At 41.9% G+C, this 27,734-nt stretch overlaps 1 protein-coding gene across 1 annotated transcript; it reads right to left on the bottom strand.

The window, feature by feature from the left end:
• Window positions 1–466: 466 nt before the first annotated feature.
• On the bottom strand, window positions 467–27,581 carry FBXO47 (F-box protein 47). The gene is made up of 12 exons (XM_084804942.1): window positions 27,461–27,581; window positions 25,634–25,729; window positions 22,722–22,929; window positions 20,233–20,403; window positions 14,929–15,005; window positions 14,740–14,817; window positions 11,988–12,096; window positions 11,595–11,771; window positions 9,096–9,242; window positions 5,566–5,708; window positions 2,719–2,878; window positions 467–645 (listed from the first exon to the last, which is right to left on the bottom strand). The coding sequence occupies exons 1-12, from the start codon at window positions 27,467–27,469 to the stop codon at window positions 536–538; spliced, it is 1,485 nt and encodes a 494-aa protein (XP_084661068.1). The 5' UTR covers window positions 27,470–27,581; the 3' UTR covers window positions 467–535.
• Window positions 27,582–27,734: the final 153 nt, after the last annotated feature.

Genomic DNA, 27,734 nt, shown 5'->3' with positions numbered 1-27,734 from the left:
GAATAGTGTCATAATGCCTGACAACATAACGTCTAGTTTGTCCCTGATATTCAAATTAGGTGGGGAGACCTGACAATCATATATCTGCATAAATCCAAGATAAAGTAATTTTGCTAGATGTGTGGGAAAGACTCAGCAGCACCACAATCATCCTAAAAGGCACATATGTATAATAAAACCTTATTGCATTTCGTTTTTAGATGAGTTACTTGTGGAAGTGACTTTAAAATGCAACAGGACAAGTAGTTGCACTACCTGATGTAGTTATGGAACTATTTTTATGGTTTGTATCTCTCTTCTTTCCAAACAGAAGCTACCTGCTTCTTTCTGCAAAAATCACATCCACATACTCTCTCCCATCCTCTGCAAATATAAATGGTTTTCCAAAGTTGTGCATTAATGCGTATTTACACACTCACTGAAATGTGAATTTGGAAGGCAGGTGAGGATATTGGCAGCCATATGTGAAGGTAAAAATTTTAATGGAAAAATGTGTCATTTGTTTTACTGCCCATGGGGGTGTCTTCTCCAAAATTTACATGTTGTTGGTCATGGTCAGATAAAGGATTTCCTTATGAAAATTTGCTTGTGCATTCACCAGATGAAACAGGTTTAGAAAGCTGCTGTCTTCCTCATCATGCTCCCCTAGGCAAAATAAATAAGAGGTTAAAAAAACCCATTCTTGTTTAAAAACAGATTTCGCAGAATCTGCTTAAAATGTACAAACCAGTGGATTATGCTCTACTCCAATTGATATGTGTAAAGTAGTTCTATTATGTTAATGATCAATGTAATGACTGTCACTTGTTAAGCATGAATCCTACCTAATCCTCTCAGGCATAAGAATGGTTTTTCCTTTATTTATCTTCTGACTCTGTTATGTTCTGACTGTATTGGTTGTATTTTTGTAAACATTTAATGTCAAATGGAAAACCAGTAGCCCATGATGTTTCATATGCACATAGTAATTTGTGAGCAGACATTATTAAGCGTTCACTTCTTTTTCAGTTCTGTAGTGTGAAGCCTGACATTTAGAGAATCACAGATTTATAAGGACCTTCAGCTATAACACTCTAGATTATCACTAACTTCATTTGAGGCTAGATTTTTTTTAATGCATGTTGAAATTCCAAGGAACCCAATATTAGTGCCTCATTCTCTCTGGGATTCTGGATGTGCAGAATTTGTTACGATGAATTTGTTGAAAGGAAGTCAGAGAGAAGAGGGTAGCATTCACAAATCCAAGGCAAAAAAATTATATTTCGGTAAGCTATCCTGAAGATTCAACTAGAGTACAATACATCAAATATATGATTGTTATCTGTTTTTTTCCCCCAGTCAAATAATAGTAAATAATAGTGGGGGGGGGGGGTGTTTCAGGTTTAGGACCACTGCACATAAGTGGGTTTTTTTTTAACCCTTTCACAGTGCAGCCCCAATGATAATCATTCCCTCGATGCTTTGATTTGCCCTGGGAGGGAAGCTGCTACTGGCACCCATAGCAACTTCTTTTCTAGGGCAAATTAGCAGCCTCCATAGGGTGAATGTTGTCAGGACCATGGTGCAGGGAAAGGGTTAAATTCCTATTCCTCATTCACTGGTCCCAATCCTGATCCCCCTCCCCATGACTGCTATTTAACCCCCAAAAAACCAGATATGTGAAATGCAATTAATTATGCATTTTATATATTGTCTAGTTCGGCCCTAATAATGATAACACTGAAGGGCAGTATGTAAGTCTTCTAAATAAAATATTCTAATAGGTGCAGGAAAGAGTTTAACTGAACACAACATAAGTCTAAAGCAGGGATAGGCAACATGGTGCTCATGGGCATGCCCCTGGACACCTTTCCTGGCAACCACCAAGGTGCCCTACACCTCCCACTTACTTTTAATTAACACATGTTCTTATTAGCAGCTGGGATTGCTGTGAAACAGGTTTCGCTTCATGCTGAAAATTATAGGCTTAAACGAGTTTAGTGTGTTGGGGCTCAGACCCCACCTCTGCCTTGTACTCAGTCTTTGGAGCAGGTTATTTGTCCTTTGACATGTGTCCCATGGTAGCCATTTTGTAGTGGTGCCCAGGACAATTTCTCAAATTCCCAGATGTGCCAATGGCCCATTGCAGCTCCTTTTGGAGGATGCAAAAGAAGAATTCTAAACTATTGGGGGATGAGGCTATCAATGGCTACTATTACCTCCAGTATCAGAGGCAGGATGCCGCTGAATACCAGTTCTTGGGGAACACAAGCAAGAGGATGCTATTGCACCTGCCTTTGGGCTTCCTATAGGCATCAGGTTGGCCACTGTGGGAATGGAATGCTGGACTAGAGAGGCCTTTGGTCTGATCCAGCACAGCTCATCTTATGTTCTTCTTATCCCTGAGGAAGACATTTTGTCAGAACATGTTGGGACTTCATGCATTCTATTAAACTCTTTCTACTGGAAAAGCTTTCCCAAACCATGTTCCAGATGTGCTAGACTACAATTCCCATCATCCCCATCCAACCTGGCCAGTGGCTGTGCAGGATGGGGTTGATAAGAACTGCAATCCAATACATCTGGAGGGTACCAGGCTGGGGAAGGCTATATTAGAATATATCATTTTATGCGAGAAGAGTTTACACGGAAAAGGAGCACCCAATGAAACTGGAAGATTCAGATAATCCACATCAAGCCAATGAGCGGGGACAATGTTTCTCCTATTAGATTTCTTACCAGATATCACCGACTGCAGTGCATCCATGATAATGTGTGCAAAGGCATTCTCCACACTTTGCAGGAAGTTGTTCCTTTCACCAGGAGTACTGAAAACCTTACAGACTTTCTGCATCATTTTAACAGCCCAGTCCATGCAATATAGGTCCTTCTCACACACCTGGTACAAGAGCAGGATATATCCATAAAGCAAAGCTTCCCTGATGCTGGGAACAACAGGTACAGAGCTTTGCTCCCCACACCCTTTTCACTCCAAAGCAATATATGCTGAGTCAAAAGACCCATTATTTGACATAATAGATAGAACCTTTGATAGGAGGCGATCAAACTGGCTAGTGTTTCATTCACAGAGGATTTTTTTAATGGTTTGTTTGCTTGTTTTATGTTTGTTTGGAGTTCCTTTGTCTTCCGTTACAGGAAATGAGATGAACTACATGTGTGAGTCATCTTTGCTCTGTAAACAGCTTTCCCCAGTTCATTTTCTCTTCACTTGAACACCCTGATCAAGATTACTGGTATTCAGGCAGTGGGTTTGGAACATTGGACCCACATGTGTATATCCTTGTATCATCCCTGTTCTCTCATTCAAGAATCACTTTGAGAGACCCACCTTCTCTCCAATGTGTACTCTTCCTTGCCTGCTGTATTCATTTATAGTGCATTAGCCTGCCCTCTACTGATTTAAAACTGATCACTCTTTTGGTAAAGAATAAAGATATACTAGAAAAATATTACTGTCTTACAGCAGCCTTCCCCAATCTAGTGCCCTCCTGATGTGTTGGATTACAACTCCCAGCATCCTCCAGCCAGCTCAAAACATTTGGAGGGTATCAGGTTGGGGAAAGCTGTCCTACTGCATGCTATCAACAGTTCAAAATATATCTCAGCCACTGCCATAATGGGTGAAATGGCAGATTCTGCTCTGCATGTACAGTAGAGACAAGATGCATCCATTCTCAAATCCAAGATATAACTTCTAGAGATCCTGGGGAGGGAGCTCAACCCTGAAGAATCACAGCACTAGCAACTCAAGGGTTCCAAGGCATGGTCTGAAAGCACATGAGGCAGCCACCTTGCTGAAGCTAAGCAGGTATGGGTCTGCTCAGTGCTTGGAGGGGAACCACATGTAGCCACCTTGAGTTCCACAATGGAAGAAAGGTAGGATATAAATGCAATAAAATAATAATGTAATAAACTCAGACTAACAAAATGTTAACAAGGTATTTCCCAAATGCAAACATGGGGGCAGGGATTTCCCGGGGTGGGTACCAGAAAATTGGGGTGGTCCCAGATAAAGAGGGGCAGTTGGAACTTCCTCAAGTTGGTAACAGCAGTAGGATCATCAACATTTGCTTTTAATTTTTGTTGTAGTTTTATTAAAGGCTTTCTGCACCTTTAATAAAAGTGAGCATTGCTACAGTGTTTTCAAATATTCAAAATGCTTCAGGTAATTCTTACAACAGCCCTGTAGGGGAGGTCAGTATTATTATCTCCATATTGCAGAAGGGGGACTGAGGATGAAACAAAGTGGCCAGTCAAAGACCACCCAGTGAGGTTATGGCAGAGGGGAGATTTGAACCAAGGGCTTCCTGATTTATAGCTTAGTCCAGCCTTCCCCAAACTGGTGCCCTCCAGTTATGTTCGATTACAACTCCCATAATCCCCATGTGGGTGATGAGAGTTGTAGTCCAATACATCTGGAGGACACCAGGTTGGGGAAAGCTGTCTTAATCCTTCAGCCACTGTACTATGTTAGCTCTCAGTGGGGATGGGTTTGCTCACCCTTGCATGAGAAGCTACATCTGCCAAAATTTCCTCTTCTCCCATGCAGTTATTAAAAGTACAAGAGTCCTGCTGCCCTCCCTCATGTCTGGTTGTCTGAGAGAAAAAAGCAGGAAGATGTAATCATCTGTGCTAATTTGTCATACATTATCAGCACAAAGCAGCTCTGATATAGGTTGCAATGCGGGTAAAGCAGGTTGGATGTAGGGCATTTCGAGACATGTGATTTTCTGAGTGTCAGGCGTACTGATTCCCAGTAGCCCAGATGGTGGAGCAGGCCTATAAGAGGGTAAGTAGGGGTAGCAAAGCCCAAATTAACTATCACTCCAAGGGTTATTGTACAAAATATAAACAAGATACTTCCCTTATTTCCCATTTATTTAAAGCAAAATTGTGCAACCAGCAACACAAGAAACAGCATTCTGAGGGCTGCCATAGAAACAGTCTATGGCACGATAATTGGTCACAGTATTCTCAGACATGATATTAAATTGTCTTTCTCTAAATTTTACTGTAATTTTGTTAATTTTGGCAAATTGCCTGAAAACTGCAATAGAGGAGCTGGTGTCTAAAGGGCCAAATTAGACATGACATTAAATACGTGTTTGCATTTAACCTGTTTAGGTTTTTCTTCTAAATACCAGTGGCAATGTGGGATCAGGATTGGAACTGCAGTGCATGGGGAGGGGGTTAACCCTTTCTCTCCCCCTGCCACAGTCCTGATGCCCCCACCCCTCCAAAGTAGCTATTAGCCCTGAGAGGAAACTTCATTTGGTGCCAGTTTCAGCTTTCCTCCTATGCCAAATAGCAGCTCTGGGGGAGGGGGATTTTAATCGAGACTGCAGGATGGCGAGGGGCGAACCCCTTCCTCGCCACATGCCATTGTTCTGATCCTAATTGCTCCCCTATGCTAAGCTGCTATTTAAAAGGGTGATGGGAAACCAGACACATTAAATTCAATCACACATTTAATGGCATGTCTAGTTTGGCTCTTTGAAAGACCTTAATAGTGGAAAGAAGAGGATACGAAATGAGATGGAAAATTGTCTGTTTATTGCTACTCACCAAAGCCAGGAAGACCACCAGCCTTGCCAGTTCAATAGCTCGGCCATTCACAGCTTTACTTGCCATAAACGTGAAGCAGATATTGTTTCCACACAAGATAAGGAGCCGGGCACTATTTTCCAGAAGCCATTCCTGAGGAACTACTACAAAAAATATGGGAATATCTGTCTGTCTATTATGTTGTTTAATTTATTTTAAAATTCTATTTGCTGCTTTTGCAAATCATATTCCCTTGAGATACTTGCAATACAATAAAATGTATCCAATCAACAAAAGAAACAGTAGAAATATAGACCATAAAATATCAACCAGCATGTAAATTATAAGGCATTTTATTACTTTGCAGATATATGCCTTATAATTTAAATGCTAGGTTTAAAAGTTGCTAGCAAATCTGCCGTGGGAGGCTTAAGCTGGTCAGGAATTTCAAAAGGTAGGTGTTACTGCAGGTAAGCCTTAGCTTGCATCTGTCTGAATAGACAGGTGCAATTAGTACCTCTTCTGACAATATATTTAGCTTTATTTACTTGATAGTCTCAGTTTAACAGCAACATTCTATACATGTCTACTCAAAGATAAATAAATAGCAGCACAATTCCATGCATGTTTACTCAGAAGCCCCACTGAGTTGAGTGGGGCCTACTCCCAGGTAAATGGGTATAAGTGCCTGCAATCCTATACCAACATACCTGAAAGTAGGCCCCATTGCCCTGGTTTGCACATAACACAAACACATGGGTTACTGAATTCTGGGTTGTTGTGATGTCCGAACCTAACCATGCTAACAAACCATGGTTTGTTAACCACAAACAACCCAGAAAGATAACCCATGGTTTGTTGTTGGGTTGTAAACTCTGGGTTGTTTAAACCATGGGTTGTCATTATGTGTGAACCTTGAGCCCAGAACAGTGAGTTGTTCATGAGTTGTTTCACCAGGCTACAGAGGCAACAGGCAAGAGTGGTAAAAAAACACACACATACCCCAGCTGCTCTGCATGCTAGTATTACAGCATTGTAAAGGCATTTGGGATACAGGGAGGGAGCAGAGAGGCAAAGGAGAAGAGAAACAACCAACCAAGGGATTGAGAAAACAAACCAAGGTTTGTTCAATCATCTGCCAGACAACTGCTGGGCAGGGCAACAAACCATGGGTTAACTATGGATTAAATAAACCACAGGTGGGCAACACATGACCCACAGGCTACATGCAGCCCCACTGCTCACTCCTAAATTTTTAAAAGATTTTAAAAATCTTTCGCTTGTTTGCAAGCTAAATTTGGCCCTTTTGGAGCTCTGTAGCCTCTTAGGAGCACCAAAAGGGTTAAATTTAGTTCAAAAACAAGCTAAATTTAACCACTGTAGCACTCTATAGCAGTTTGCTGCTAAATTTTGGCAATTTGGGGGAGGGGGGCACCTCGCAGGTCACGTGGCACCCTGCAGGCCATGCTGGGGTTAAAAATGGGCCCGGACCTCCAGAAGTTGCCCACCCCTGAAATAAATCCAGGTCAATTAGTAAACACCCATAGGATTGTGGCACTGTCCATTTAAACAGAGGGGTTGAACTAAAATGCATTGGAGGGTCAAATCCCACACAGCTGGTGCCAAGGGGCAACAACAGCCCTATTTTTTTTCTGCCTCAATAAAACACCAATATTAGCTTATCTGTTTTTAAACATTTATAGCATGGATGGGCTAACAACAAAAAAATGTGTCATACATCCACATTTGCTTCTGCCTTGAGGGCTGCAGGTTTCAACATCCAGCTATTCCCGAGAATCCCTCTCATGCTTCCCTGCTAGTCTGAGGCTGCTACCATTTTTTAAAATTAACATTTTATTGACAGGTTTTCATTTGATTTATAACTTGTAAAACGTCCCCCTCACTTTCTCTCTACTCAGGACCTCACAAATCTCCCCCCCCCCTTCCAGTGATACACATTTACCGACAAGTAGTAGAGGAGAAAAAGGGGAAAATGGTTACACTACAAAATACATTATTGACACTCAAATAATGACATTTAGGTCCCATAAAAAGTAATGTGGAACAATCCACCAGCCCCCTAGCTCTTTCTTAGCGCTGTCTAGAGATGAACATGAGACCTTCTGCATGCAAAGCATGTGCTCTATCACTGAGCTACCTCTCCCTTTCCCAGATTGTTTGGATCAACCTACTGCAGGGAGGCAAGGCACAGAAAGTGGTGGGGAGGGTTCAGCACCCCTCTCCCTCCCACTCCCTTTACTGTTAAAATAAGACACCTCCATCCACCACTTTATATGTGAAAAGAGGAGACTCATGATGTCCCCATCACATCTAGTTTGGCCTTCAGGGCTAGTCCACATAGCCATGACAAGTGCATTCTGGACTGTGAGCAAAGTGTATCTGGACTGGGTTTGTGCAGCAATGGCAAGATGGTTGTGTAATTGCTGCACCTTATGACAACACCATATGTTTTCCAGTTTGTGATCACAGCTTACCACACTACTGCCAACAAACTGTGGGCATGGTAAAATGTGAGCACTGGGCACAAACGGAAGCATCAGGATCAGTCAAATAATCCTGATGCCATCTGAGCAAAAAAAGTTCAGCTTAGAGTCAATCCACAATTCAGCATGAGCCCTAGGACGTGTGAACTGGCTCTAATTTTTGTGACTACCTGATAATTTCCTGGGCCCCATCTATATGGCACCTCTTTCATCCCCCCCCCCCCCCCGTTGCAACCACGCAGCATTGCAGCTTCAAATTAGCTTCTGGTGGTATACACTTGCAATTTACTGTGTGCTTCCCTAACAGATTCCACCATGCCCTTTTTTGCCATTATACTTTAATGCGCAGCTGTGCAGCCCCGTGAGTGTGGGAGTGCGATACTACCATGGCTATTTTGTATTTTAGGGGTTCTATTGTGTCTTTCTGTCCCTCGTTAGGTAAAAAGTGGGTGTTCAGTGCTCCTTCATTTCCATGCCATCTGTTTGTCGGTTCCCCAGCCTCAGACTCTCGCAATGGTTTGCATGAGCAGTACGCGCCTACCCATCGCTCCGAAATGGAGGCCGGAGTGAAGTTGATCCTCCCCCAAGACCCCCCTGGCCCTTGGGCACTGAGTCCGAAAGCAACCACTGCGAAGATACAAAGCTGCAAAAATGTGCAGAAGTGTGATTAAATAAATGAAAATGCCTCTCTGTGCCTCTGTGACTGCGCAGCTGCGAAGGGACAGGGAGAGTAAAGGGGAGTCACAGAGTAACACAAGCACTACGCATGCCTACCGCAAAATGCAAAGTCAGTTTGGGGAAGGGCAGATGGCTCACAACCGCAGGGAAACCTGCAGTAAACCAAAAACATCGCAGCAAAATGCCTCCTCGGAAATCCGCATTTTCCGGGAGAAAACCACAGATGGCTGCAAAGTGGCAACTACATGTCATCTGTCCCGAGGAGCCTCAACTCGCAGCCACCCCAGAGTAAAAGGCTCATGTAGATGGGGCCCTGGATTCCTGGGACAATGTGCATTGCTAATGTGCAGAATAAACACAGTGTTGTACCTGCAAGTTCATCCACCAGACTGATTACATCATCTGCTGTCCACTCCTTTGCTTCTGTGTCATACAGTAGTTTAATCGCATCTGCCAGCCCTTTCAAACTGGTTTCATCTGTTGGACCGTCTATCATTTTTTGCCAAACCACATGCCCTGTATCACATTAACCATAAGAGTCACTGAGGAGGGGAGTAGCTTTGAACAAAAGTAAGCATTACCCACTGCCCACTCCCTAAACTTGAAAGAGAGGTCATTGTGCTAGGCTGCTTCCATCAATACCCACGAAATGTCAGCAAACAAAATGTAGATTAGAAGTGTTTAATTAAGAAAAAATGGACTGCTAAAATGGCAGTAACTGGAAAAGTTTTTTTCCATTATTTTTTAAAAGTATGATTATGGTGGTACAGCAATAGAACACTCTTTCATTTAAGCAGTGTTTTGCTAATTTAAAAAAATATACGGCTGCAAAAACATTTTAGCACTAATTAAAAGATCAATTAAAAATTAACAGGGTTATAAAATGGTGCCTACTGCAAAATTATAGTGAATGTGTGCTGAGCTGTGACAGATTCACCTGCCAAATACGTAACTGCTTATGCCACTTAAAAAAAGATGGAAGAGTGGCATTGAGGATATTTACCGCTGTGGAGATTGAGCTACTCTTCTAACTTTTTTTTTTTTTTTAAGTTGAAGATTTTGCAGTAAGAAAAAAGAAGAAGCACTGGGAAAACATTGGAGGATTACAAATGAATGGTGAAGTCATGAGGACTAAAAAGGTATGAATGAGGCATGGTGATTCCACACTGAATGCCTAGTGTGGAAGCAGCCTTAGTATCGTGTACAATTGACATGATTCATTTTCTCAGGAGAGGTGACTTTGAGTGCTTCCACAAACAAGGCATTACCAGTGAGAAGGCATTGTGCAGCTTTTCCGTCGTTTATTTCTTAACAGATTATCTGCAGTATGAGAAAAGACAGAAGAACAGGTGGGAAAATATGGCAGGGGAAGACAATGACTGCTGGACCCCCTGTAAAATTCTGTGAATGAGAATGGCATGATAAAAGACTAATCTGGAAGCACCCGAAACTATGTTTACTATAAAACTGACAGGAGGAAGTAGCAGTCTACATGTGCAGAGAAGCACTGCAATAAGCTAGGCACAGTATTATGCAAAAAGAAACAAACGCATAGAAAGATACAGATGAGAAATGAGAGGGAGTGGGGAAATTACAGGAAAACCAGACTTTCTTCACTCTAATGCGTAAAAATCTGTCAAGTGATTTAACAGCCGAGGCAGGCTACACCTGAGGACCATGGGTTGGATCCAAATTTAGGCATGTGTAACTGGGGTGGCTGAAGCAAACTTCCTCACCCCCTCCTGTCCATGGCAGTCCCTCCAGACCCCTGAACGTTCTATACAGAAGGTGAGGGGACCCTGTTGATTGCGGGAGCTGTGGTGTGTGTGGGATCAGATCAACAGAAGGCAGAACCTGGATCCAACCCCGTATGCCATCTCCATTGCATTTACCAAGGATCATCAATCATATTGTGACTTCCTCTTGTCTCAAGGGGCTCTTCTACACCAGGCTTTTACTCTGGTTCTGCTCTGCCCACAAGTTGATCATGTCAGATAATGCATGCCCCTCCCTGTAGCTAACAGGGCATTTCTTGCCCTAAATCCAGTTTTTAAAAAAACTCTGTGTGTGGCAGGTTTTCCAGTCACAGCAGCTTCAGTGCAGTTTGGGAGTCCATGTGACCTCAGCTGGCTTCAGCGTGGGCTGGTGGAAGCAGCGCTGATTTGCAGAAGGGAAGAGTTGCATGGGGCAGGGGCTTATGTCTACCCAGAAGTAACTCATTGCTTTGGAGATGGGAGTCAGCCCTGCTGCTTTGAAAGGACACTGTTTCGACCCTGCATGCAATCGCTGCCTGTCCCTTTACATATTCTCTGAGTGGGGAGGGGAGCATAACGAGGCTGTTATGTATGGAAGTGCAAAGGTATGCAAAGCCAAAAGCTTCACTGAGCAGGGAGGGGGAAGGGGGGTGGAAAGCAAGCCTCCTTGCTTCCCTGCACCTACCAATTTGATGATGTTCAGTTCTACTCATTTGCCCCACACAAATGGATGTTTTAAATGTATACACTGCATTACCATTTGCCCTGGGAGGCGCTAACCTGATTTAATGAAAATCCATATTTAAATGGAACCGCCTGAAAACCCGTTTCCATGTAGATTGGAGGACATAAACCAGTTACAAAGTCTTTCTACTGCAACACGAAAGGTGCAATTGGGGTTGGAGACTGGCTCTCCGTCCTAGCCCACAGAAGCTCTACTCTATGGTCCACAGAAATTCCCATAGTGCCAACTAATACTATTGGTGTTGTGCTAGAAGTCCCTTATGCTAGTGCAATGTAATGTTAGCACTAGCGTCTGATTGGATACTGCCCAGAATGTGCAAGTTCCTATCTATGTTCTTCGATTTATGCCTTATTAATTAAAACAGCTTACCATCCAGAGCAGAGGCAGGCCCAAATATTATATATAGTAGCCGGGCTTGATTTACCATTGGCCATGGCTTTAAAATACGTGTCAGCCAAAATGCTGAATCACTCCGATGGAGCCAATGGTTTAAGAGGACACTGCGGCAAAATATCCTTATCCTCAGCTCCAATTTTCGGACACTTCCTAGGACAAATCATAACAATAATACAAAAATCAATCTGGGTGCAGAACAGTATCTTGGTATTACAAATTGTAGTGGGAAAGAAGTTGTTTGTTGGCACTCCTATAAATTCAGAGTCATGGCTCTCATTGTTGCCTCCCTAGTTCAGAACAAAAGGGTCCCAGGACAACAGGGAGGGAGCCAGATTCATAACATATTGCCTAACAGAGAATACTTACCAGGTTTGCTGCTGACAACTGTCTGCACTCTCCGGGCTAAACTGCTCAGCTCGCAGAGGAAATTGTAAACCCGATGACATTCTAATTCATCCCAACCAGCTGTTAAGGTCTGAAAACAATATAGGGAAAACAAGGCAACATAGACATGAGTATCACCAAGTTACTCTGCAAGGTTTGAAATCTCTTAGCTGCGCATACATTTTCTACATATTCTAAGACTGCCTTCTCCTATACAAGCCTGGGGGAGGCCCTTGTTTTGGTACTGCCACCATCAGAGGCATGCTTGGTGGGGACATGAGAGAGGGCCTTCCCAGTGGGTGCTCCCAGGTTCTAGAACTCCTTGCCAAGGGAAAGGTAGGTTGGTTCCATCCCTGTTGTCCTTCCACTGGCAGGAAAAGACATTTTTATTCAGACAGGCCTTTGGCATATAAGCTGGTATGTTGCTGAAGGAGTTTTTATTTCTTGTTTATTTGTTTTATTGCTGTGTTTTTCATTATGTTATAACTTGTTTTAATGCAGTGTTTTAATTAAGGTTTTGTTTTTAATCTTAATTTTATTGTTAGCCACCTTGAGGGCCATTTTTTGATTGATTGATTGATTGATTGCATTTATACCCCACCTTTTTTCCTCTTGCAAGGAACCCAAGGCGGCTTACATTATCCTCCTCCTCTCCATTTTATCCTCACAACAACAACCCTGTGAGGTGGGTTGGGCTGAGAGTGTGTGACTGGCCCAAAGTCACCCAGTGAGCTTCCATGGCTGAGTGGGGACTAGAACCCGGATCTCCCAGCTCCTAGTCCAACACTCTTGCCACTACACCACACTGGCTTTCATTGGCTCTCCCATTTTTTGGTGGGAAAGTGGGATAGAAATAAAATAAAATAAAATAAAATGTCTGTTTTACCTGCACTTTTTAGAGTTGCCCACTTCAACTGTCCTTCTGTGGCAGGGAGCCAATGAAACTAATGTAAGTGGCCAGGAGCAAGTAGCAGAAGAGCTGGTCTTGGAGCTAGAGACCGATCCTCCATAGACTAATAACTATACCAAACATCGGGACAGCAGGGGGTGGGGGCAGTGACAAGACTCAGAAGAAGAGTTAGCCCCTGTTTCACCAACATTGGAGCAGATGAAGCCTCTTGTAGCAACAGTATAAAGCCACAGAGGTAAGCCATCTGAAGCGGCTGAAGCTCCTGCAGGTAACTTGCGTAGGGGGTTCATACCTCAATCTACTGCTATGGGTTGAGAAATACAGATTCACAGGAGGGAGGGAACACTGTCTTTGGGGTGACACACCCACTTGGATTAAGTTACAATGTACACTAACATTTTCAATTTCTTCTTGAAAAGCAAACTGCTTTCAGGTATAGAGGCTGATTCTTGAGAATCTTGTCTCATGGAATTCATGGGAGCATCCTCAAGTATCAGGATGGAACCCAAGCTCCCTAATGTGGTTTCAGATTCTGAGACAAATTCAGTGACAGAGCTAGAAGCCCAGTCAAGACAGAGGGTCGGGGAGGAAATTCCCAAGGCTCTGTCAGAGTCAGGGATGAATCTTCCCGGGAACTTATTGAACAGGATGCCCAGGTTCAGAGATCATCTTCCCCCTCTCCCCTCCCCATGGGAACTCAGCCTTTGTTGGAGGAGGAGGGAGCAGCAGAATTGACAGATCCCAGAGACCACTGCAGGGTTAAGCGGGTGGAGTTGAGGGGAGGTGGGAGGTGGTCCACCCACTTGACTGCACATGAGAAGCTGGGTCAAGAGGATTCTCCTTGAAGGAGGAACTCTGTAAAAGCCTGTCGGGCATGGCAGGAAACCATTCTTTTTATAGATAGGCAAGCTGTTAAGGTTCTAAGCCCTTCCATTCTCTGTCTCAACTGGGCTTCTTCTAGCTCTGCCTCTGAATCTAACTCAGAATCTGAAACCAAACCAGGGATCCTGGGTTCCATCCTGACATAAAGTGACCTCTAACCATCCCATTCTCCCTCTTCCTGTCACGCAGCAACTGGGTTTGCATGATCACAGAGGGAAAATAAGCCACCGTGGCTTATTTTCCTCCCCACTTTATTTCCCTCTCCGTGTGTGCTGGTCCGTGAGCCACCTAATTAGCATAATTACCCTCACTGAGCGCAGGTTGTTGTGACAACTGAACCCAGCAAGAGTGGGGGGTTGGGGTGGTTTACAAACCACCCTGAAACCATAGAACAAGCCATGGGTTTCAACCAGTTGCCTGGTTCAGACATCACAATAACCCACACCCAGCGAGGGTAATTATGCTAATTAGGCGGCTTGTGCTTATTTTCCCTCCATGATCATGCGACCCCGATCTCTGTCACTGCTCTTAAAGCGGCCATTTTGGAGCAAAGGAATTTCAAAAACAGATTGCAACATGGAAGAGTTGAACTACAATTTATCAGGAGGTTCAACTCTCTCTTCTATGGTTTGAATAGGGATAATAGTTTTTAAAATCACATAGCATGTGTTAATCAGCTCACCAATGCAAAGATGTCTGTATTATCACCCAGCAACTGTTTTGAGATTAACCACATTGTTGATAAGGTAATCATCACTGCCTTTACCTTGTGCATTTCATTTTCCTCACTCTTAACGATTCCTGCCCTCCCCACAAACCTATATATATTGTAAGCCTGGATAACACCTCATGCATCTGATGGACTAGGCTCTAGTACATGGAAGCTTATGACATAATACATGTGTTAATCTTTAAGGTGCCACAAGACTCTATTATTTTTACCTGTAAAAACACTCCATAACATTGTAGTCCTGAACAGTGCAAAGGATCCAAGCAGCCACTAAGTTTAAAACAGGAAATCTATAGATTAAAAAAAAATACACTGTTCAATTTACCAGTGTATGTTGCATGGCATAACGAAATTAATATGTTCATAGGTTCAGTGCTTTTTGGGAAAGCTATTATGCTTACTTCTGAAAGTATCTTGTGTACATACTTCAGTCTCTCTTTTGTGGGCAACAGTAAGGTGCACCTTTTTAGCAACAGGCCTGCAAAAAGAAAGAAGCACACCGAAATTTTTCAAATATAATAAGCTGAATAAGATTACCAAGGGCTGCAATCATATGAGTTAAGAGCCAGAAGCCAATTTATTGTAATTAGCTAGGATCAGGCTACACACATTGCTTATACTATAATGCAATGAAGCAATATAAACCTTAGTCAAGATTGCCAGATTATATATTCTCTTCCTTCAAATTCCTCCAGACTTGTTTCTCCAGACTTGTTTCTCTTCTTTTCTAGACTAAGCTTACTTGCCCCTCCACTGCCACCAGAATCTCTTCTATCACAATCCTACCATTCACTGAAAACATGTACCCCTTCCCCTGCTTGTCCTTACATAAATTGTAAACCCCCTGAGGAAGAACAATGTCACATCTATTTTCTATACAGCATATAGCACCCTACAGGTACTACATAAATATTTATTATTAGTGTACTACTTGTAAGCTGATTTAGTACCATTTACTTCAAACGAATGTTTGAACATAAACCAAGTCAACTGGACAAAATCAAAGTGCTCCAGATTAATTGGTTTATGGATCAGCCTGTCAAGCTGAAATCCTCTGACATCTCTGCCAGGTTTGGCTCCTTTTGGTGAGGCTTACACATCAAAGCATCTTGGATATGGTTGTTGTTTTCAAAATTTCATGTAAACAACATCTAGAGTCTTGCAAGAAATATTATATCCATCTTAAATGACTGTTGCTAAAAACATTCACATTAAAGAGAAACACAATAGAATTAGAAAATACACTGGGGAATCCCAATTATCTTTGTCCATGATGGAAATAAGAGCTTTTGAGATGTTTTCATGCCATGCCAGAGAATATATTATTCCAAATTGTTATAATATAGCACATAAGGAGGGAGTAACAACAGAGTTAGTTTCTGGTGTTGTAGAATTTAGAACAGCTTGTTTGTGGTAGGAAGAAAAAGGTTTCTTAGCCAGTGGAAACTTATGGTTTAAATTTTTCTTCCAAAGTTCTGGGTAAACTGTGCATTGTCTGAGAAAACTGGTAGTGAATTACTAGTGAGAGCACTGGGGATATATCTGGGGGATAGGCAAAGAAAGGGTAAAGCAGTCTGAGGGATAAACATTCAGAAACCTTTGCTTGTTAAGCAGCTGAAATGGAAAAATGGAGCGGAAATTACAGTGCAGTCTAATGGCTAAAGTTTTGGACTTGGAACAGGGGAAACATGAATTCATATTCTTGCTCAGCCATAAAATGTACTGTTTGTTTGTTACATTTACATCCTGCCTTTTCCTCCAAGGAGCCCAAGGCAACATACATGATCCTCCTCCTTTTCATTTTATCCTAAAATGGTAGGTTAGGCTGAGAGTCAGTGACTGGTCCAAAGTCACCCAGTGAGCTTCATGGCCGAGTGGGGATTTGACCCTGTATCTTCCAAGTCCTAATTTTCTAACCACTATACCACCCTGGCTCTCTGAAATCTCTGCCAACGCTGGCTCGTTACTGGGTGATCATATTGACCAATTTTATGAGGTGCAGAGTATAGGAAGATAACAGTGTATGAACAGGGAAAGTGATAAATAACATTCACAATGTTGCAATGGAAAAAATAGTGTACAATTGAAACAGATGTTGTTCAGTTCCAAGAACCCCAGTGCATTACTCTTATCATTTGGAGTGGTGAGCTGTACCTCAGTGGTAGAGCACATGCTTTGCATGGAGAAAGTCCCAAGTCCCTGGCATCTCCAGACAGGTCTGTGAAAGACCCCTAGAGAATCAATGTCAATCAGCTCTCCCCAACGTAGTGCTCTCCATAAATTTTGAACTACAATTCCCATTGGCCCCAGCATGATAAATGGTCAGGGACTTTTGGAATTGTAGCCCAAAACATGGCTTATTTCCCCCTCCATGATCATGCGAACAGGCCCAGATGGTTCCTAGCACTACCACTTAGAATGCATTGTGCAGCTACAGTATTCCGTGTTTTCTGTTTAATGGATTTTCTTTAGTAAGAAAAAAGAAGAAGTGGTAGGAAAACATGGGAGGGTTACAACTGGAAGACAATGATGTCTGGATCCCCCATAAAATTCTGTAAGGGAGGCAGGGCAATGGCACAAAAAAAAGACTCATCTGGAAGCACCCTTGGAGGGCACCAGGATGGGGAAACTGGTGTAGATAGTTGGCCAATGGTTTCACTCAGTATAAAGCAGCTTCCTAATTCTTCACAAAATAGGATTAACAGGGTGCAGGTGCTGTACAAATGTAAATACAGAAGTGACACTGTCTCTCCTAGAGGAAATCCAGTCAAGTAATGTGGCGGTCACTAGAAAAGACAAGAGAGGATGTGATGAAGGAGCAGCACAGATGGATTCTGCAATCAGTGAATGCAGCAGATAGTTTAAGAAAGGAGGGGCCATAGTGGTCCAGCTTTTTGGAGGAAGTGGAGCTGGTTCTCTAGACAAAAATGTCCCAGGTCATTTATTTATTTGGACATATATCCCACCATATACAAAGGAGTCAAGGTGGATTATATATAGTTAGCAGCTTGTGACTTAAAAACAAGTATGACAGAAAAATAAACTGATTTGCCCCCGAAGGTGTCATAATATAAATGTGAGAGGAAAGGGGGCATTCAACATGCAAAAATTAAAAAAAATCACTGGGCTCATCATAAAAAGCTTTTTATATTCCCACCTATTTCCAGGCAGTGCTCGATCACCTCAAGGGAGATGGTACTCCTTAATCAGTAATTATCTCTAATAGATGTATAATGGCATAAACTTTCATGGATTAGAAATCACTTCATCAGATGCATATCATATCTATCTATCTATCTATCTATCTATCTATCTATCTATCTATCAACTATCTATCTATCACGCCTATACACACACAAACATGGGCAAAATGGACATGAAATCCAAGAGGTTCCATTCATGACAGTTCTGTGTAAAGCTCAAGAACATACAAGATAAGCACAGTGACTATTCTTAAGAGCAGTAATTGGTGACAATACAATCATCCAACTGAGAATAATACTTTATGTATCTAATTAAGTATACTCTAATCCATGAAAGCGTATGCCATAATAAACCTGTTAGTCCTAACATGCCACAAAATTTGTTTTTGCTACAACAGATTTAACACAGCTACTGCACAAGAAGCTCGTTGTTCATGCATGTTTCCACTTACAAGCTAATATTGAAAATCTAAATCTTAATTTCTCTCTGCTTTATAGCCACAAATAACAAATGCTGAAAATGAAAAAGGCTCCCCCACCCCTGCTGCCGCCACCCATTATCTACTTTCCCATGAGAGTGCAGCACAGTTGAGAGTGCTTAAGCCCTTTAAAATCAATGGGACTAAGCATGCCTAACTAATTTGCATTAGATAGTCTGATTGGAAAACTTGCACCAGATAAATGAAATGTAGTAGGAAGGAAGAACATGGCAAAAAAAAAAACCTGTAACAGACACCAGGAGAGGGGTGGGTGGGGCTGAGATGAAGAATTTGTACGGAGCAGAGGGGAAAGAAAGGAAAGAAGAGGAATCAATTAGGGGGTTGAATCCAGTTTTAGTCATGCTTAGATAAACCCACTGAAATCAATGGGGCAAGTAAGTCTTGAATAACTTAAATCCTATTGATTTCAATGGGTCTACACTCAGTATGACTGTCTAGATTTAGAGCCAGTGTGGTGTAGTGGCAAGAGTGTTGGACTAGGAGCTGGGAGATCTGGGTTCTAGTCCCCACTTGGCCATGGAAGCTCACTGGGTGACTTTGGGCCAGTCACAGACTCTCAGCCCAACCCACCTCACAGGGTTGTTGTTGTGAGGATAAAATGGAGAGGAGGAGGATAATGTAAGCCGCCTTGAGTTCCTTGCAAGAGGAAAAAAGGCGGGGTATAAATGCAATAAATAAATAAATAAATAAATAAATAAATTTAATCCTGGAAGTAGTGATAGTGAAGAATTTTGGAACAGATGCAGAAAACAGCTCGAGAGAGGTGGCATTATCATAATGATAGTTGGGAAAAAGATTATTTTGGCAAAGGTACTCTAAAGTTTGCAAGAGGACACATTCCTCAGATTTCTGTTTCTTAGGAAGGAACTAAACTGTACATGTACATAAATGTAACACAACCCCAGTGGCTGCTTCTGTTAGGATAGAGCTAGGTTTAGGAGGGACTGTTGATAGTATAGAAGTGTGTTTGTGTTTGGGGAGGGGGGATGCTTAACCCTTCCCCTCCACACTGCGTTCCTCTTGCAGCTCCCCTCCCATCTGCTTTTCTCCACATAGGGTTCCAGACACATGTTTGAGAAGGTTAATGTGTGTGTGTGAAACCCTATGGGTAAAGAAGCCGCTGGGGAATTTTCAGCAGAAAAGTGGCAGGTGGGGCGTGGGGAGGATTAAGCATTTGACTGTTGCTTCTCCACTCCAAATTGAACTCTCCTGAAACAAATTTGAACAAATAATAACATCCATCATGGTTTTGTTATACACACTTAAATAGGCAACTGGGGACCCTTGTTAAAGCCATCCTATGAACCCAAATGTACTCTTGCTGAACTACATGGACATTAAGCAACTCCAAATACTGAGCATGGAACTGATTCTTTTTTGCAGGTTGCAGCAAGACTTCAATTATATACGCTATGAACTTGAGCACACTCCGGGAGAGAGTGGAGGAAGGCCTGCCACGTGCTATGGTCCATGGGGTCACGAACAGTTGGACATGACTTAACGACTGAACAACAACAACAACAACATAATGGAAAGGCAAGGGGGATGTATTCCCCATCTATTGTCAGACCACCCATCTATTCAGCGGTGGTCTGACAGAATCTCTTCGTTATCAATAAGATCACTTCACAATCCAAGAACATGACAGGAAGAACTCACACAGACCATTTTTGGGGACCCCTTTTTTTTGTTTTTCATTGTAAACTAATGTAATTTCCAGCAAAGGTCTATGAGACTTGCATTTATGGCCATCTATTGAAAAACTAATCCTTGTTCACTATATGACTGAATCTGGATTTGATTTATATTCATTTGCCATAGGGAAATATGCCTCCCATCCAATGCTTTCCAGTTGTTTAACAGGATGCAGTTTGTGGTTGTATTCTCCACTCCCAATTAACTGAGGTTTATGTATCTTAACTTCTTTCTATTTGGTTGAAACTCTTTCATATTTGTATGTATTTGAAAAAAAGGAATTAAATGTCATAGTTTTTTTTGTCACCTAATGATCTGTAGTGTTCTAGAATAGGGGATTCTTTCCTACAGCCAGATAACTCAGGTTTATGAAAGTCCTCCAGCAAAAGCCTTCTGTTCCCTGTAGGAGCTGAGATGTAATTAATGAGGCGGCTGCTGATAGTCTTTGATACCATGCTTAACAAGCTGATATCCTTCACTGAATAAAAGGAGAAAAAGAAAAGAAAAAAACACAACAGTTACCCTTTATTCTCTAACAAAACACTGGTGATCATCAGTCAAGAAGAATTCACTTTATCTGAGTCAACTGGTAGCCGTGGGGATTCAATCCATTCCCCAAGGGTTTACTATCTGCCCCTCCCCGCCAGCATAGCCCCCCACCCAACCCCCATTATACACCTCAGCTATTTTCTCCCATGTCAACATGCTGGCAAAGGGCTCTTTTGCCCTCTCTTCTCACTCATACGAGGTTCAACAGAAACTTTGGTAAAATCCTCCACTTATTATGAACTTCATCTACTGAGCATCTTATGTCTGAAGCAAATGGCACTGAGCAACTGAAATGTACAAGGGAAGAATTCTGACAGACTCTAAGGATGTCCACAGATGTACCTAAAAATAGGAGTTGGTGCTTTTTTCTGGGTGAGCCCCGTTTCCCCCACCCTTTGCACCTCAAGGACAGACATAATTGCCTCCAATTCCAATGCTAACTTAGCCTTCAGTTTTGCTGTCCCTGCCATCCTTCAGGCAAGCTGCCCACATTTTAACACCGTTTAAAGTGGCACGGTCACATTTATGCATTTGGCGCCTTATTTGTTAGTGGGGGAACCACAGTTTTTTAATTGGAAAATTGCTCTGGAGAGAGGTGGGTTTGTGATTTCACTAGAACCACTGGCCCCAGCCAATCACTACTGTGTATAGTTGACTTCTGCTGCAAGTTGGCAGACCTTTTTCCTATGGAAGAAGATTATACATCTGACCAAAAAACAAAGAAATATGATCATGGATCTTCCACATCACATCAAGTTTGGCCCTTAGCTCATACATGAGTGCATTCGTGGGCAAAGTCAACACTGGTGGCCCTTTAGCCCTTGCTGAACTGAAAATATAGTTAAAAAATTAGTTGCGTGCCAGCCAGGGCTATATGGATATATCCAGACAAAACAGTTTCTAGCTGAGTTGTGTACCTAGACATACTAAGACAGGTTTCTACACACTTCCAAGCAACCTAACCCAAATAGTGTTTTACTATCATTTTTTGGAGGAAAGGTAGGATATAGAATAAATAAATGCTTCCAGTTTTTTAGCCTGAAAGTTAATGGCTACATTTACATTTAATTCTAAGCCAGGATTTAGCATTACATGCATGAATAGAAAGGAGCTTGTGCCTTGCACAAGTACTCCCCCAGCCCCTCTCCTTCTCCTTTTTGGCCAGAAAGAGGAAGAAACCAGGATTCAGTTTCACTTTGCCAATTTCCTTGTTGTTATTTGTGAACCAGGAATTGTGGTTTAAAAGAAACTCTAGTTAATTGCTGAACAACCCAGCTACAAACCCTAGATTTTTAGCAGGCTTATTTAACAAATTAGAATTTATATAAACCATGATTTCTAGTTTGCATGTAACAACAAGTGAAGAATTGGGAAACATAAAGCTGAAACCTGTATTATTCCTCTTCCCAGCTGCACAAGAGGAGGAGAGGGGACTGCAGAGCATGGTGCTTTGTGTAGGCTCCTTCTTGGCTTAGCATTATGTATGAAAGCAGCCATCACATTAAATATGAACGAGGCTTTACAAAATGTCACTGACAACCGCTTAGAGATATTTTTTTAGATCTGGTAAATTGTATCTAAATCTATACATAAATAAAATCTCTCTAATCTGGGCAAAGCAATCCTATAGGACAGGCGGGGAGTGGGGGGTGGCGGTGGCAGGAGCAATCCATGGTGGAGGAAGTGCTATTCCCTAAGCGCTGCCAGAATTTCAGCAGCCAGGACAGAAGGTGAGGAGGGGGCTTTTTTCCTTTTAATTCCCCCCCACTCATTTGTCTCTCCCCGCCTCCTTCGTTTCAATGGGAGGGAAAATAATTATGCCAGTTCCAGGACTGGTATAGTTCCCCCTCCCCTGCCCACTGTTCTGTAGGTGTGTACACAGAATGAAGGGCTTTGGATCCAGTGAATCCGAATTCACCCCAGCATGGCCCCCAAGCCCCCATGACCACTTTCAGAGCAACAGCCATGAAGCAGCCATGATGGTGGATCTTTCTGTTGAGCGTTAGGCGAGGACTTCTCTCTCCATGAATGGACTACCCTCTCCACACACAGAAGGGATCTGCAGTATCCTATGGCCCCTGGGACACGTTCCAGGGACCATAGGATGGAATCCTGAATGAGTATCCTGATTCTATAAACCCAATATAGCGTCTTGCCCATATAGAATGGTAGCTAATATGGATGCTATATTTGGCAGTTGGGATAGGGCTATTTTAACAGATAGGCCACACAACTGCAGATTCTCACCCGGCAGATACTCTAAAACCATCTGAAATATTTCTAAAGGGAGTGCTTTGAAGTTCCCAAGAGTCGACTGAGATGGAGAATCTGTTTCCAGGGTGCTGCTAAACTTGCTGGAACGACGAAAGCTACGCCGATATTTCTGGTTAGGAATCAAAGTGTAGCTAGTTCTTACAGGTGATGTCATCCTTCTTCGTTGGCCCATAAATTTAGCCTGGAGGGGAAAAAAAAAGTCCACTGGGGAGATAAAATAAAATAAACCACAAGCTAAAGGGCTACTATATAGTGGCATAAGTAATATCTAGTTGCTACACAAACAGGGCACATGTATAGGCACAATATTCAACATATTAAACTTCCTTACAAATCTGTATTAGTAATTTCCTAAATTCTACAGCAATAGTTAAACATGACTCCTCTGAAGTACTGCCAGTGTTCCCCAAAACACAGATTGAAAAACACCGTTCTAGTGTAAGGCAGAACCATCCACTCTGTGGTTCCTCAGTACCCAATAAAGAAGTCCAAGTGTTAGAAGCAGAGAACAGGTGCATTGCAAGAAGAAGATGCCTGCAGACCAAACACTTCCAGATGACTGAATTAAGCAAGACAAGTCACATGGTAATCCCACCTCTCAAAACAAACAAACAAAAAACAAAACGAAAACCCACTATGATAATTAACCAGTCTGAAAGGGAGGGAGATTTATTCCAAAAAAAGTATTTCCAAAGAAAATTTTACTGGGGTGCAACATCCCCCTGTCTCTAGTTGTGCCAATCATCTCTTTTATCTCTCTCAAATGTATACACATTATTTGGTCCTTGCAGGATACCATCCATATGTTAAAAATAGGCCACATGCAAAATTACATTTTGGATTTAACATAATTATTATTTGGGTTTCTATGAGCCTTCATCAATCTCTGTGGATCTTTTTTGCATGAAAATCTGCTTAGCCAAGACTGAAAGAGGGTAGAAAAATGTTTCACCTACACAAACACAGCAAATCAATCATAATGATAGAGGTTGTGCGTATATATTGTGATTTATTCATAGAAATGGAACAATCAACATTCAAGACTTCCTTCCTGACTCTAAATGGTTTATAAATTCTCACATTCTATGAATGCATATTTCTTCCAATAACACAGATAACTTCTGGCCTTTGCAGTTATCATTTTGCAAATTACGCCTCACCAGAAGCATCATCTCTGACAGCAGCTTTAATATTTTGGCAGGTCTTTATTCTTTTTAAGCGTTTTATAAATTAATTTTTTTAAAGGGGTAACTTGGATTGAAATGATATAGCTAAACCATCCTACTTCCCTCCCAATATAGCCTAAAACCTCCAAATGTGGTCAGGGAGTGAGATCTTATTAAGAACAACCAAAGCTTGCAAAAACACTTTATTTGTTCTAGAAAGGGACATGATTTATTTACTATGTTAAAGTTGCAATTCTCTCTATTCATATTTACGGAGTCTCATTGCTGAGCCATTCGGATTGCCAAGCATGGCATTTTGTGTGGGCTCCTTCTTGGCTTAGCATTATGTATGAAAGCAGCCATCTCATTAAATATGAACTAGGCTTTACAAAATGTCACTGACAACCGCTTAGAGATAATTTTTTAGATCTGGTAAATTGTATCTAAATCTATACATAAATAAAATCTCTCTAATCTGGGCAAAGCGATCCTATAGGACTGGCGGGGAGTGGGGTGGTGGTGGCAGGAGCAATCCATGGTGGAGCAAGTGCCACTCCCTAAGCCCTGCCAGAATTTCAGTCTAAATTAACATGCTTAGTATTGGGCTGCTACCCTAAACACATGCACTAAGATGTCCTGAGTAGACATACATGGAATTAGGCAAAAAGAACTTTAACATAAGGAAAACAAACATTAATTTATTAACATGCCAACATGGTAGGAATTGGAAAAACTGCCTCTGGCAGTTCCTCTGTATAAACAGATGCAACTCCCCCCCTCCCATCACATACACACAATTATCTAAGTAATAAAGCTTATGAGTTGTATTAGAACTGGATTATATATTTATTATAATTTATTAGATTTTTATCCTGCTTCCTAGTTAAAAACTGTTGAATAGGCTTACATCTAATTAAAAATAACTATAACCGCAACTTAAAACACTTCATCATTAAAACACACAATAAAACAACAAGAGCAATAAAGACATAGAAAAGACCAATCAAACTATCCTGAAGTGAAGGCCTCCCCCACCCCCACCCCCACCCCCACAGCATTATTTTTTATGTTTTTATCAGTTTCTTAGATGAGAGGTGAGGAGGCCATGCAAGTTTTCCTAGGCAGAGCTCCAGAGGTGTGGTACAACTACCAAGAAGAACCTTGCTCTGTTCATTGCTCGTTATATCTCAGATAGTGGTGGTAGCCTCAACAGAGTCTCCTCTGATATCTTAATACACCAGGGGATGGTGGAAGATTAGGGAAGAAGGTATCCCTTCAGATTACCAGGACCCAGACTGCAAACATTATGGTTTCAAAACTCAACACCAGAACTTTGAACTGTGCCTATTTCAACTGACTAGCAACCACTGTAGTCATCTGCAGATTGGTCCCACAGACCAGTTTTAGTCAGTAACTTATCTGTTACATGTTAGATCAGCTGAAGTTTTTGGACAGTCTTCAAAGATGGCCACATACAGAGTACATTACAGTAATCTAATTTAGAGGTTACATAGGACTCTGGCATGACCTTTATCTTTCAGAAAAGCAAACACTTGATGCATGAAGCATAACTAGAAAAAGGCACCCCAGGCCATAACTATCAAGCAACAAGGTTGGGTCCAGGAATACCCAGGAGCTGTAGACATCATATTTCAGGAGGACTAAAGCCCTGTCCAGAACAGGCTATCTATCCATTCCCAAACTGACTGGCCCACCTACCATCAACAGTTCAGTGTGAACTGGACTGTGCTTCCATTTATTGGCCTTCATCCAGCTCATTACCGACTCTAGAAAGCTGCTCAGAGTTTCCACCACCTTTTGAAGGTTTGAAAAAGATATAACTGAGTATTATCACCAGCATACTGATGACATCAAACTCCAATTCCTCAAATCACCTCTCCCAATAGCTTCATGTACGTGATGAATAATGCGGAGGACAAGGTAGGACCTTGCAACACCACACAGGTCAGCTCCCATGAGGCCAAGCACCAGTCTCCCATCACCACCTTTGTGGAATCTACCATGTAAGAGCAGAGCCATGGTCAAACAATGCCCCACACTCCCAATTTAGTCATAGCATCCCATGGGACATTTGTTCTGGAACCTGTCAGATAGCAAAGTCAGATTATTATACATGAAAATAAATTCACATCCCAATTTTCAAAGAGCATGAATTTAGTGCAGTGTTGTGCAGCCATTTGAACTGGCTTCTCTCATCATTTAGATACCACTCTCGGCCCTCACAGGTTTGTTAGGTGGATAAAATGAGATGAGGATATATAAAAAATAGTGACAATAAAATACAAAAACATGTCAACCTTCTATTAGATATGCTGCAGAACAATCCTATACATGGCTACTTAGAAATAAACTCCATTGAGTTCAATTGGACTTTCTCATAGAGGTGTGTGTATAGGATTGCAGCCTTAACCCTGTTTTAGCTGCCTTTCTCTAATGTAGCTAAATATGTGACCCTTTAGTTTTGTATGAGGCAAAACATATGGACAGATCACAGGAGTGGGGGAGGGGACATCCAGGCTTGCAGCCTCAATTTACAACTGCAGCAATCTATATTGGACTAATTTAGTTCAAATTTGTCAATAATTTTTAAAGAATCAGTATTTTAGTCTGGCTTATTAATTTAGGTTATTGTGATAGCTTTATGTTTTTCCACATATAAACTTTATCTGAGGGAAAATTTAAGGACGCTCTGATAAAATGTGGTGTCTGCCTGTCTCTCACAATACCATGGAAGTCTGTGAAACAATTCATACAGAAATGTCACAGTAATAAAATGCTTGTATTCAGAATTAATGGAACGTTATGAGTAATAATAATAAGGCAGCATTTCATCAGCTATGTTTGTCCCACAGATCAAGAAAGAGAGCAAGTGAGGGGATCCTTTCTATAATATATTGCTTTGGGGGTTTCCCCACTGATTTTGAACACTTCTCCCCTCATGGAAATAAAATGAAAAATCAAACCAGAAGTATATCATTAGGAAGCTGAGAGTATCTACAGAAATATAGATATTTTCCCCTAGTGTCTTAAACATCCTGCCAGCTGCAAAGTATATCCAGGCTTTTTTGAAAGGAATAGAGCATAGCTCACAATTATTTAAATATGATTCCGTATCAGTCAGTATCCTTTCCTTTCTGATTTTTTTTCCCCCCTCAGGGATGTTTCCATATAACGTATTTATTTTTCTTTATGTACCTATATACAAACAAAATGGTTTTGCTAAAGAGAATTATGTTCATACTGTACTGAGAACTCATGGGTGTGTCTGAGTCTCTGTGTTAAATACGCATTGCGGGAACTTATTTACCACAGGAGAATGCCCTTTCTCTCACTAACCATTCATCCGAATTAGTGAAATGTGTTATTTTCTCTCTTTTATAATACATCCTTTAAATTTCCCGCCTTCCCGCCTTCCCGCCTCCCCTCCCCCTTCTGCTCAGCCACGTACGGCTGCAATTGTTGTTCATAAATCTCCCTCCCTCCTGTTTGGCCACGCCCCGGTAATGAATAATTAATTTTAAAAACCCTCCTCATAGAACTTTCTCTTCCCAACGCGGAACGTCTTTGATAAATTCCGCGCGCCTTCCTTGTCGCTCGCCGCGCAGAAGATCGGTCCCTTCCCTATATGAATAATTCATGAGGAGGAGACTAACTCTTGTAAAAGGGCGGCAAATGGCTCCTTCTTCGCCTGCCTTTATAAGCGCAGTTTGAGAGGAGGCTGCGTGTACTTGCTTTTGATTGTGTTGTAGAGGCTGCGGGGAGGGACAGGGTGTAACTTCTGCCAGGGTTCAGACTTGGC

The sequence above is a fragment of the Heloderma suspectum genome, chromosome 6, assembly GCF_057233095.1.
Source record: "Heloderma suspectum isolate Gila_16-S chromosome 6, 16-S_ref, whole genome shotgun sequence".
NCBI classification, from domain to species: Eukaryota; Metazoa; Chordata; class Lepidosauria; order Squamata; family Helodermatidae; genus Heloderma; species Heloderma suspectum.
Note: the sequence above shows the minus strand (reverse complement) of the source record. Positions and strands in the feature narration are given on the sequence as shown.

Coding starts and splice junctions, on each gene's coding strand:
- FBXO47 (XM_084804942.1), bottom strand. Junction 12,097..14,739: donor GTTATGGAGTGTTTTTACAG/GTAAAAATAATA, acceptor TATTGTTTTCAG/ACCTTAACAGCTGGTTGGGA. Junction 9,243..11,594: donor GCCTGCCTCTGCTCTGGATG/GTAAGCTGTTTT, acceptor AATGTGATACAG/GGCATGTGGTTTGGCAAAAA.